This window comes from Musa acuminata, chromosome BXJ2-6, assembly GCF_036884655.1.
Source record: "Musa acuminata AAA Group cultivar baxijiao chromosome BXJ2-6, Cavendish_Baxijiao_AAA, whole genome shotgun sequence".
Lineage (NCBI taxonomy): Eukaryota > Viridiplantae > Streptophyta > Magnoliopsida > Zingiberales > Musaceae > Musa > Musa acuminata.
Window position 1 is genome coordinate 16,793,553 of NC_088343.1, and position 13,547 is coordinate 16,807,099.

The 13,547-nt window shown below is 33.9% G+C and overlaps 1 protein-coding gene and 1 long non-coding RNA gene across 2 annotated transcripts; both read left to right on the top strand.

The window, feature by feature from the left end:
- Positions 1 to 531: 531 nt before the first annotated feature.
- On the top strand, positions 532 to 1,042 carry LOC103988595 (uncharacterized). The gene is made up of 3 exons (XR_001978389.2): positions 532 to 594; positions 690 to 816; positions 906 to 1,042. It is a non-coding gene; the product is annotated as an uncharacterized LOC103988595 (long non-coding RNA).
- Positions 1,043 to 11,762: 10,720 nt separating this feature from the next.
- On the top strand, positions 11,763 to 12,768 carry LOC135615124 (protein CYSTEINE-RICH TRANSMEMBRANE MODULE 9-like). Its single transcript, XM_065113228.1, has 3 exons — positions 11,763 to 11,922; positions 12,000 to 12,141; positions 12,254 to 12,768. Exons 1-3 carry the CDS (start codon positions 11,880 to 11,882, stop codon positions 12,297 to 12,299), a joined length of 231 nt encoding a protein of 76 aa, XP_064969300.1. The 5' UTR covers positions 11,763 to 11,879; the 3' UTR covers positions 12,300 to 12,768.
- Positions 12,769 to 13,547: the final 779 nt, after the last annotated feature.

Below are 13,547 nucleotides of genomic sequence, written 5' to 3' on the forward strand. Positions count from 1 at the left end.
TGTCTATAACTACCCAAAACATGGTAATTACCTAGAACATGATAACTACCTAGATAACTACTATGAATCGATTCTCAACATAAGCTAAAATCATTTTGAATTAACTTGCATACACATAATTCTTTTAAGCAAATAGATATGATCTCAACATGTCTTTTCTCTCCGACATGTATAAATAAATCTTATTCCATTTATTCAATTTATGAAAAAATATATTATATATATGTGTTTATTTGATATAGATCAAATAGAGAGTGCAAAGGGATTTAAAGTTTACTACTCTTGCAATTTGAGTGCTACTATCACAACAACAACAACAAAAGGATCATTGTATCTTTCGAAGATATTGTCGCTAAATCGTATGTATCAGTATAGAATAAATTCATCAAAAAGTTCGACTCTTATCTGTACCAAATCGTTTGCTGTATCGATGCGTCCCGACGGCGATATGCTTGCCTTCGAACGTGATAGGGAATCCCCCCCGTCGTCTTCCCCTATCACTATAAAGTGCTCACGACTCGTCGTCTTCCCCTCATCCTAACATTGCCTTCGAGATGAGTTACTACCCCCAGCAGCAGCAGGCTCCTCCTCAAGGTATGTATTCTCCTCTTTCCGTTGCATAGATAGATTATGGTTGGATTGATTTCAGCCTTATGCCTACAATGAACACGCGGCATACCCCCCTACAGAGCAGGTCCATCCGCCGACTAATGACGCGCTTCCGCCGGCGGGCTATCCGAGCAGGGACGGTGCTGTGAATTCACAACAAGTTCCCGTCGAGACCAAGAGCCGTGGCGGTAGCTTCTGGAGAGGATGGTGAGAAGAGAAGCTCTTTCCTCGAGCTCACAGTAACTTGTGTTGTTTGGTTTCTGCTGACATGAGTCGTGCTCTTTTGGGTGTCGCAGCTTCGCGGGCTGGTGTTGCTGCTGCTGTCTGGACATGTGCTGCTGAGGAAAGTAGACGGAGATTTATATTATTATTGTATGATGATGGAATTGCTGTTATTGCCAATTATATGTTGCATGAGACATTGTTTATTTGATTTATTGGTTGTGGGATTAGTCCTGTCCTTTGACTAACGAATAAGATGTAACATGTTGTTGGCCTCACAGTATCCTCGAGTGGGGTCAACATCATCGTCATTCCAAGAAATTGTAGTGGATTATTGAACTCCCTTTAAGTGTTTGCTGGATTTGAGAGAGAGAATATTCTGGCAGGCATTTCGTCGAACGAGTTTCCGGCGTCTGAAGCGGACAAACCCCACGCGTCTCCTTCTAACGAGTGGCAGGCCCAGCTTCGATGGCACTAAACCAGCGTCGAGATGGCATTGGGGACGGATTGGGATTGGGATTGGGATTGGGATTGGGATTGGGATCCACCTGCGAACCATAAACCATATCGGAATCATTTGCCAGATAGTTTGGGGTCAGATTTGGATCGATTTATTTAGTCATTGAATCCAAATCTGATTTATTGAAAGAAAAAGAAAAAAAAAGTGGAGATATGCACGGTGAGAGAAGCGTGCGAATGGTGGGAACGGTGGAAACTGTGACGAATGTAAGAAAAATAACAAAGAGAGAAAATGAATGTTTTGAGGTTTTTATTAGATGATTAAGTGATTAAATTTTGTCGGTTTTAATTTAAATTTTACGTGAAGAATCATTAACGGTACTAATCTTAACGGTACTAATATTTATTTTATCCTTTCTAAAATATTTTTCTGCTATACTTACTCGTGAAACCTAAAATTTTTCTTTTTTGAAATTCATTTATGGTGATGATGATATATTGAGCCAAGATATATGTACTTGATGTTATTGTGATCCTCTAGTTATTCTGGAGAATATCTATTATAAATATATTATTATTATTAGTGATAGTAGAAGTTTGAAGTGGACTACGGTCTCGTGAGTTTTTCTGCATTGAGATTTTCATGTAAAAATTCAGTATCTCAATATGTGATTAATTCATTATTCTTTAATATTTCCTTTTTGTAACAAGTTGATGTTTTGATGAGAAACTCATTTTGATACACAAAGAGAGAAAAAAATTATTCCACTATAACAGTTTGTCCCAATAAGTAGTATCAAAGCATTAGGTTTTTTTGTACTAGTTTTTTTACGTGTGATTACAATGGAAGAGTCAGACGGTATAATTAAATTGAACTCATCAAATTATTCCACTTAAAAGCATATGATGGAAGATTTGCTCTATTGCAAATATTTGTATGAGCCTATCAAAAGTAAAGAAAAACATTCTATTATAGAAGATGAGGAATAGGAGGTTTAACATAGAAAAACTATTGCCTATATTAGAAGATGGATGGATATAAATTTGTCTGAGCATATTTCTGATGAAATCGAAGTTGATATTGTTTGACAAATGTTAGAAAATCTCTTTGTGAAAAAGACAGTTGGAAATAGAATTTCTCTTTTTAGAAGGCTTGTCTATTTAAAGTATAAAGATGATGATAATATTATTGAGCACATAAGCCTATTTTAGAGTCTTGCAAATAGCCTGGTTGCTATGAAAATGAATATAGATCATGAGATGCAAGGATTATTACTTCTCAGCTCTTTACTGGAAAGTTAAGAAATATATGTGATGATAATTTGTTACTCAACGCTAGAGAAGACTTTAATCATAGACATGGCTAAAGATTGTTTGCTAAATGAAGACGTTAGAATGAAAAAATAAGGTGAATCTTCTTCTAGTGTACTTGTTATTAAAAAATAATACAAACGTGGAAGAAGTCATGGTAGAAATTCATATGGTTATAGAGGGAGATCTAAGTCTAGAAGAGATCTCAAGTGTTTCCACTACAACAGGCTAGGTCATATAAGGAAAGAATAGATTTTGGAAGCAAGAACATAATGAAAGGAAGAAAAATGAGAAAGAGACCAATATAGTTGCTGTTGAAGGTGATATTGTTATTGTTTGTGATGACGGATGTGTCAGCTTGTAGCTCAGGATAGTAACTAGGTAATTGACTCTAGTGCTTCATTTCATGTTACTTCTCATGGTGATTTCTTCATATCTTACACTACTAGTGATTTTGGCAATGTCAGAATGGGAAACAATGATATATTTAAGATTGTGGATATTGGAGATATTTTCTTGAATGCCAATACTAGGAGCAAATTGATACTCAAAGATGTTAGATATGTTATAAATATTCGTCTTAACTTAATATCTATAGGCATACTTGATGATGAGAGATTTATATAATATTTTGGTGAAAGCAAATAGAAACTCACAAAAAGTTCTCTAATTATGCTAAGAGGAAATAAATTAAACTATTTCTATGTTACAGAAGCTAAGCTATATAAAGGAGATATTAATATAATTCAAAAGGGTAAAAGCATAGATCTTTGACATATGAGACTTTGTTATATCAACTCAAAAGGACTTTAAACTCTTACTAGAAAGTAATTCTTACCAGAGTTGCAAGGTACATCTTTTAAATCTTGTGATCATTGCTTAGTTGAAAAAATAAATAGAGTTTCTTTTCATACATATCCATTATCTAAAAGATCAAATGTTATTGATTTAATTCATACTGATGTCTATACTATCCAAACTAGAACTCTTCGAGGTACTTTTTATTTTATTACTTTTATTGATGATCATTCTAGAAAGGTTTGGGCTTTTGCTTTAAAATTTAAAGACCATATACTTAATGTTTTTAAATAATTTCATGTTAGTGTTAAAAGAGAAACTAGTAGAAAGCTAAAGTATATTCGAATAGATAATGGTGGTGAGTATATGGGTCCTTTTGAGAATTATTATAGATTCCATGGTATTAGGCTTAAGAAAATAGTTCCTAAAACTCATCAGCAAAATGGTGTAGCAGAAAAAATGAATAAAATAATTGAAGAAAGGATTTGGTATATACTTTCTCATGCCAAGTTACCTAAGTCATTTTAGGGGGAGGCTATGAGAATTATAGTTGCCCTGATAAATCTTTCTCCATTATTTCCTTAATGTTCTAGAAAGAGTATTGAAAGGAAAAGATATATCTTATGATTACTTGAGAGTATTTAGGTGCAAAGCATTTATTCATATTCCCAAAGATGAGAGGTCCAAGCTTGATAATAAGGCAAAAGCATATATTTTCTTGGGTTATGATCATAAAGAGTGAGTACAAATTATAGGATCCAATGAACAAGAAAATTCTTAGAAGCAAGGACATTGTATTTCTTAAAGACCAATTGTTTGATGATGGGGACAATGTTGAGAAGACAAAAACCTCTATTTATATTCCTTAGAGTTTAGGTCTAATCCCTTCACTTGTAATTTATGATGATCATGGGGGAGATGAATAAGAAGATTGTGAAGAGAATATCAGTGATAATGCTTCTATAGTTGATGATGTTGAATCAACAAAATAATTTGAGCAAATACTTCCACTACTAATTGAGATTTTATTGAGAAGATCCACAAGAGAGTGACAATCATCTACAATATATCTTCCATATGAGTATGTTATGCTTACTAACGAGGGATATAGTATCTTTCACTTTTGAAATTTATTTATAAATCGAAGGACTTATATATAAATATAAAAATTTTAGTGATTAAATTATTAAGTTATAAAAAAATAAAAAATAGTGATATTTTTTTATCCCACCATCTCTGTTTCCTCGTGAGCACCCTTTGTTTCCTAGGAAACAAAGGTGTGGGGTGTTAGGGAGAAGGGAAGAAGAGAAGAAGAAGAGAAGAGAGGAAAGAATAAGAAAAGAGGAAGGGGGCTACGACACCTTTGTTTCTCGCAAGAGGAAACAAAGGAGACGAGGTGCGGTGCATCAAGAAGAAGAAGAAGAAGAAGAGAAGAAGAAGAAGAGGGAGAAGAAGAAGAGAGGAAGAAGGCTGCGGCTAGGAGAGAAGAAGAAGAGGAGAAGAAGAGAAGAAGAGGAAGAAGAGAGGGAAGAAGAAGTGAGGAAGGAGGCTGCGGCTAGGTGTGGTGCATTAGGGAGGAGAAGGGAAGAAGAGGAGAAAAAGAGAAAGAAGAAGAGGAAGGAAGAAGAGAAGGGAAAGAAGAAGGGAAGAGAAGGGAAAGAATAAGGGGCTGCGGCTGTGGTTGCGGTTGTCGCAGCTATGGTTGGGAATCAAGAAAAGAAAGGAAGAAGAGAAGGAGAGGAAGAAGAGAAAGGAAAGAAGGGGGCTGTGGCAGCTGCAGCTGGGAAAGAAGAAGAGGAAGGAAGAAGAAAAGGAAAAGAAGAAGTGGCCATGACTGTGGCTGCAACTTTGGTAGTTACTGATGGGAAAGAAGGAAAGAAAGAAAGAAGAGAAGGAGAGAGCAGATGACTATGCCCATACTATGTTGTGCATGAGCTATAGTTCTGTAGGAAGAAAGAAGATGGGTGAAGAAAATGAAATAGGGAGAGAAGATGGAAGAAAAGAAGAAGAAGAATTTGGGCTTACATATTCTTTGGATCAAAATCTTCAAAAGACAAGTGTCATGATTATTCTCTACTATAATTTTATCACTATTTTTGCCTTGAATATGAGAAATTTGAATAGTTCTAGCCTTGCAATATGATATCTTTTTGGATGTAAAGATTTGAATCTAAAAAAATTATCGAGATTTTGACTCTTCTACCTTGTTTTAGTTATAAATCCCTGTACTGATTTCTAATTTAGACAAAACTTATTTGATTTGAATCTAGACTCATAACACTTTAGAGTAAATTTACCTACTTAAACTTGATTCAAATGACCAGATTTTACAAAACAAGGACCATAATGTTTGACCTTTTGATACTAAACTATTTATAATTTTTTGTTCGAAACTCTGATTTATACAAAACTTTTGTTAGAAACTAGACTTATAGATATTTCTTTTAATACTAAGACTAATAAATTTAGAGTCTATTTGTTCATTCAGACTTCTATTTCAATTGACTCTACTCTACAAAACAGGGATGATAAATTCTGACCTTTCTATACTAAATTGGTTGTAACTCTCTATTAGAAATCAAAACTTTACAAATATGGATTCAATATGAAAGTAGATTGATATAGCTTTCTAATATATATTTTTGAGTACTTTAAAGCATAATTGGTTGTCCAAATAATTTATGAAATATGCCTATCAAATTCTACCATAATTGAGCTTTGGTCGATTTCGTCTATTCTTGTTTCATTTCCTTTGGAAATTGATTTTAGCTAAATTTATTCCTTCAATTGAGCTTTCTATACTAAATTAGTTGTAACTCTCTATTAGAAATCAAAACTTTACAAATCTGAATTCATATGAAAGTAGATTGATATAGCTTTATAATATATATTTTTTGAGTAATTTAGAGCATAATTGGTTATCCAAATAATTTATGAAATATGCTTGTCAAATTCTGTCATAATTGAGCTTTGGTCGATTTCATCTATTCTTGTTTAATTCCCTTTGAAAATTGATTTTAGCTAAATTTATTCCTTCAATTGAGCTTTCTATTAATGTTTTAAATTCTTGTATACTTTTGTCCTTAAATTCTTTGTATACTTGAAATCTATTATGTAAAGTTTATGTTATATCGTATTATTTTGTATGGGCACATGTATGTTCAATTGTTCCGCATCTGCTTCCGATATGTGTCAATTTTATTATTCATAATATCTTTTTGTACTTTGATATTTATGAGATAATGTAAACCATTACCAAAAATAGTAAAGGGAGTTATGCTTAGAGCTCACGATCCTCTATCGGTCACATATGACTTCACTCAAACGTGGGTGGATAAAGATCACAAACATAAAGGATTTATATTTGGTGGATATTTAGAAATGGATGAAACATATTATGTTATGAGCCCACTTCACCTTTTATGTATTTGATATGATATCCAAAGCTTTGGTTATGTGCTTCTATGTGCACTTTAGATAAGAATGAAATGAATGTAATGTTAAATATGATATTTGAGCTTCTATTTCATATTTATTATTTAATATATTTTAAAATACTTCTTATGTGAGCAATTCTTTATGGATTGTTATGTTTTTGTTGTATAAGTGTATTCTATATAAAATGAAATATTGTCAATAGATTTAAATTGATATATCATGTAAAAATTTTTAAAGACCTTTCTCATTTAGAATTTTAGAATGTTAAGTTTAGTTTATAATCATATGAACTTGTGGTAAATGATCAATTTTATGATTGTATTAATTCTCACACGGGTGAATTTATAAATGTGATTAATATTTTTTTGTTAAGTTGGCTTGGATTTTCATAAATGTAGATTATCAAGTGATATGATGTATGATTATAAACTGTACAGGTTTTGTGGATGTGAATTCTGTCTTGAATATTACTCAGTGTCCTCAAATGTTAGTTTGGATCTTAGATTGGACTTAGTAAAATTACATAAAGGGAAGAAAGCTCTCAAGAATAAATATGTTTACAAATCAAATATTGAAAATAATAGTTCACAATAAAGATACAAAGCATAATTAGTTGTGAAATGATTCAGTCAGAAGAAAGGTATTGACTTTGAAGAAATATTTCTCTTATGATGAAAATATTCTCTATCCAAGTTTTTCTTGGTTTGACTGCCCACTTGAAGAAATATTTTCCATCCAAAGAGTCTAACACATTATAGCATCAATAGTATGATAGAGGGTCATTTGGATGGCGATAAATTCCCATCATATGTATGAAGAGAAGGTGGAATCCTAATGGAATTGACTTTTCTTAAATGTGGGAAGGTTTTGACTTTTGTTGTTTGTCATGCTTGATCTCTTTACTTATGTGTTCTAGACGTTAATCTATCTCAAAGATAGATTTGGTTGTGGATTTCTAAAGGAAGTTCTATAGAGTGAATGTCTAACCCCTTTGCGTTTTAGTTTCTTATGCTACGACTATACTTCCCGAGAAGTTTCTATCGAAAGGGGGCATGACTCAGTTACAATGTTGATATGCTGACAGAGGAATAGGGGGTGTGGTCAAAACAGTAAATCTTTGCTATACCAACTAGGTAAGTTGGGGGAGGAAAGAAATGAAAGTTTGAACAACCCTTGCCAAAGCTCGAATTTATTGGGCTAGGTTATGGAGTCAACGATGATGGTCGACTGTTGCATCGTGGAACAATCAACAGGAGGCAATGGGTTTAGGAACTAGGAAGGCGAGGTTTCTAATAGATTTGAAAGTGGGACCGAAGATAGTTGGATCCTCTAACGGTTTTTCTAAGACACGTTGGGAGAGGCTTCTTTCTAGCGCCAATCTGTTAAAGTAAAATTTGATCGTCTGAATAAGATATCGACTCGAAGACAATAAAGTCTTACTCCACATCGGGTGATGTCAGGCCAAAAAGATTTTGAGACTATCTAGTTCGAAACCACACTGAACCTTGCAAAATTATGTTGAAGGTGATAAAACCTCTTCGAAGTTTAAGTTAGTTTTTGAGTTAGTGGTGTCGATTGAATATCGAGTCCATAAGAGTTGAATGAACTGAAAATGAGTCTATTCGGAGACGGTACACGAGGGGTATTTTTATAGCGAGGCTTAGAAAAATTATACTTATAGTCATGGTTTAAAACTGGAGAGCATTACACATCTATTTCGATGTTGGGTGTAATCATATTGCATCGAATCCGAAGAATATGACACGATTGTGAATGAGGTCATAGCATTCGTCGGAGAGTGAAGTCATGTTAGCCACACAGAGAAAGGGTATCGGTCATGTTATAGCGAGATGTCAATCATATGATGCTGAGATGTCGGCTAACTAATCATATGATGTTAAAGTACCGAGCACGTAATAATGAGGTGTCGATTACGTGATGTTGAAATATCAACCATGCGGTGCAAAGATATCGATCAAGTAGTGTTAAGATATTGATCATATGATACTGAGATATCAATCACATGGTATCAATAGTCTTTCATGTGTCATTATGCTCATATCAATTGCGTACATCATCTACATTCTAAATAATCTATTTTAAATTAGAAAGTTGAGAAACATACTTCCAACTTGGCCCGCACAAATTGTTGACACAACCATAATGTTTAATTACAATATCTCTCTTTTCTTCTTCATTTATTTTATTTTACAATCATTTTCATATTAACATGATGAGAATACTTTATTCATATTAACACGATGAGAATACTTTAATGGATGAGTACAATATTTGAAGTTTTATAATTGGGTCAAATTTATAGCAGTAGAGACAGCCAAAACTCTCCTAATACTAAAAGAAAAAAAAAGTTCAACTTTGTGGATCATGTGGATAATTAATATTATTCCTTATAATTAATTATGATTAATATTCTTATTTCTATAATTTAAAAAATAGCATTGAGATCCTTATCTTTATGAATTCTATATTTTAAAAAATATATATTTTAAAAAGTAACATTGAGATCCTTACGAAAGTGAAACATTTAACTTCAATTATCTTCTTGTTAATTTTATCAATGAAAAAAATCATGTGTTATCACCTATAAAAAAAAAATGGATAGATAAAAAAGAATGTTCATAGAAATCACTTTCCTCCTCTTCGATTACACTGAGGACGACGGACCAATGATGGTGTCGATGGTGCATGAGGTCGGTTCTCCGATAGAATGTGACAATGCGACTCCATCAGAGATTTATTGAGGTACAGATATCTCCTTTCTCTATTCATAAATCAAATTAAAATCATTCACTTACCATCAGTAATATAAATGGGCAAATTTTATGAATTTAATTTAATTTAATTTATTTTACTTGTCGCAAGAGGTGATCCTATCTATCATTTTCATATTTTTAAATCGGGTCCTTTAACCTTATATTTTAAAATATCTCTAAAGAGACATGGAAGCAGCTTTTTTTTATCAATTTTGATGGGATTTAGATCGATGCATAGGGTGAATAAATCCAATTTCTTCATAAATTTATAGTATTTTAAAAAATATTATACCTAACATAAAAAATCTTCATATTTGGTTATTCTTATTTTTAGGCATATATCTATGCAAAATCTTTTTTTTTAACTATAATTAACATTCAAATATTTATTCCTATTCTTTATGATTTGTGTCGAAATTTGCTTATGCTTTTAAATAAACTTACAATATTTTGGTGGAGATATAAAGAATACCATAAAATTATTAAAAATTACAATAATTAATTGATACTATAAATTTTATAACCCGGTACTTACTACTCACTCCAAATGTATTGTTAAAGATATTTCAAGTATTATGATAAATAGGTGTCTTATTTCAAGAATCTTACATACATACATACATATATACATACCTACATAATTTGAAGGCTAAGTTTAAATTAAAATGAAGACTATCACTCCAGTTGATCATATTATAATAATAATGTCATCCACAGGATTGGTGGAACGAAAGCAAGGAAGAGAGATTTGGCTTCCGGAACTACAGTTGGAGGTAAACACTTTAATCTCTAGTTTCAGTTTTACAAACTTGCAAAGCTTCAAATTATATATATATATATATATATATATATATATATATATATATATATATATATTCCTTTATATAAAGTTGGATTATAGCACAAAATTGTTTTCTTTTGAAACAGCTAAAAATTGTTTATTTGAAGTTTTCTAATATTTTATCGAGCAATATTTAGTAGGAGTATATATTATTTAATATTCATAATCTTCTATTTTATGCCAAAAAAATACGTATATTACTACATCGTCGAATTTCAAAAGTGGTTCGTATTATTTTATTTATAAATACTTTATAAATATTTTTTATATATTTAATAAATACTTTATTATTTTTTATAAATGCTTTATGCATAAAAAGTGAGGAAATACTTTGAGTACTTTTTCTATATTTCTCTATGATCGATCTAGAAAAGATTAGAAAAATTCTTCGAGATTTACATGACAATAATATAAACAAAAAAAAAAAGCTTGTTAATTGATATCATATTATGAAGCTTCAATTTATAAGAATGTTTGTAATTGAGAAGAATTTAATTTTCTTCATGAATATGAATATGAATATAAATATAGAGTGTTGAAGCATACTAATCTTATTTTGATTTTATAACTTTATGATATATTATTTTATTATTGATATCTGAGATTTCTTTTGATTTTTAAGATCTTCTCCCCCCTCCTAACAAATGTAGCTGCAATGAGCTTCAACATTCTGGCATGAATGTTAAGAAGAGTGTTTGAAATCTTGAGCTATGCCTCCTCCTCTTCCTCTTCGTCTTCCTCAGGTATGCCTGAACCCTCCTAATTAATTTGTCTCCCTCCCATCTTTTGGAAGATGCACATTAGAAGCTGACCTTCAAATGAATTGTGTAAGCTTCGTATGCTGGATTTGAAAACAGGATCCAAATCCACAAGTCAACTCTGAAGAAACGAATCAGGATTCTTCTTCTACCCACTTCTCAGTGAATTGTTGCATCGACCATGTATGCAACAGGGGAAAGCTATTTTTGAAGAAGAGAGTGAGTGAGCTCTGGTTCTTGGTTTCTCTTGGCCATCATACACTGCAGTTTTCTTTCTCCACGATTCCTTTTGGAGAAAGAACATGTGAAGGTTCTTCCACCACGATGCTTCAGAAGAACATGACAAGCAGCCACAACAGCTGCTGACACACGAGGATGTCAACATGCAGGACATGCCTTCCGCTGCTGATGCCATTTGTTGATAATGGAGCAGTTGAGTGATGCGCAACGCAGCTGTAGAGCAGGTCGAAGACGGAGACTCCGCGTTTCTTCGACACCTGCTTCGACGTCAATGGTCGACGCTTGCGTGCACGCCCCGTTTGCTGTATCCACGCGTCACGACAGGGACATGCTAGCCTTTTAACGTGAGGAAGAGCCTTCCGCTGTCACTATAAGTGCTTACGATTCCTGTCCCGTCGTCTTCACTCTCATCCTAACATTGCCTTCAAGATGAGTTACTACCCCCAGCAGCAGCAGCAGGCTCCTCCTCAAGGTATGTGTTATCCTCTTTCCGTGCATAGATCACGGTGGATCGATTTGTCGAGCCTTATGCCTACAATAAACATGCAGCGTACCCCCCACCGACCAGCTCCCACCCTCCCACCGGGCAGGCCTATCCGCCGGCGGGCTATCCGAGCAGGGACGGTGCTGTGAATCCACATCAAGTTCCCATCGAGACCAAGAGCCGTGGCGATGGCTTCTGGAGGGGATGGTGAGAAGAGACGCTCTTTCGCTGAGTTCATAGTAACTTGTTCTTCTGCTGTTGTTCTTCGTAGTTAGTTTGGTTTCTGCTGACATGGGTTCTGCTCTTTTGGGTGTTGCAGCTGCGCGGCTTTGTGTTGCTGCTGCGTTCTGGACATGTGCTTCTGAGGAAAGGAGACGGAGGAGATTTAGATGGATGTAGATATTGTTATTGCCAGCTCTGTGTGTGGAGTAGTAGTATTATGTCTTGGAATGACGTTGTTTATTCGATTTATTGGTTGTGGGATTTGTCCAGTCCTTTGATCAACGAATAGAATAGATAGATACGTAATATGTTGTTGGCCTCACATTATCCAACATAATTCCAAAAAAAAAATTGCAGTGGATGGATAGAAAATTGCTGGTCGCTTTTGATTATTGATCTCTCGAGAGCGTATTCTTTCAGGCATTTCGTCGAACGAGTTCCGGGCGTCAGCCAGCATCTTGATGGTATTGGGGACAGATTCGGATTCGGATTCGGATTCGGATCCACCTGGGGACCATGCCAGGATCAAATAAAACTTGGATCCGACCCTTTATCCTCCTGTAAGCTCGCTCTGTATGAGCAAATAAGAAGGAAGATGCAAAGTTCACATAACCTTTGACAGCCATGCGTTTTCTTTGTCACGGACACATGCAAGTGTTTTGGCATTGTGCTACAGCTATGTCTATTAAACGGGGAAAGTTGTGGTTCTCTTGAGGAAGGCTTTGTCTCAGCATCTACAATGGTTGACCTCAATATGCTGACGTTGGAGCCACGCGGAGCAAAGGCCAACTGTGTCAATGACCATTCCACCAATCAACACGACAGAGATTGATCACTCCGAGCCCAAATACTTTACTTCTTTTGTACTTTTTCATTTCGTGTTTGATAGGGTCACCATTGTCGGTCGATGGAGACTTTGGAAGGTTAATTATAATCAATTCAAGTATCAAAAATATGTTAATTAGGTATATCTATTATCATGACAGATGAGAAAAATATATTTTAGAACTGCCCTCGATTGGTTTCTTTTTTGTTTTTGTGTTTTTGGGAGCTGTTGTTGCTATATGCAAGATTAATTAGATCTTCCTTTACTTTCTTTTTTAGAGGGGAGTGGCCCATTGAATCATTTTTGGTGCTATTGATGAGTTCCCTTTGTACTGATGCAGTTTACATGATAAATTTATATTTTTTTATTAAAAAAATATTTATTTTTATTTTAAATTTATTAAATGAAGCTACTCCACTTTGATACAGAGAAATCTCAACAAAGGCACGAGTTGGTCAATCTCCGTTTAGATTTAGATTTCTCACATGTTTGCATCTCTCTGTCTCTCTCTCTCTCTCTCTCTCTCTCTCTCTCTGTTTCTTCTCTTTGTTTCAGTTCATCATTA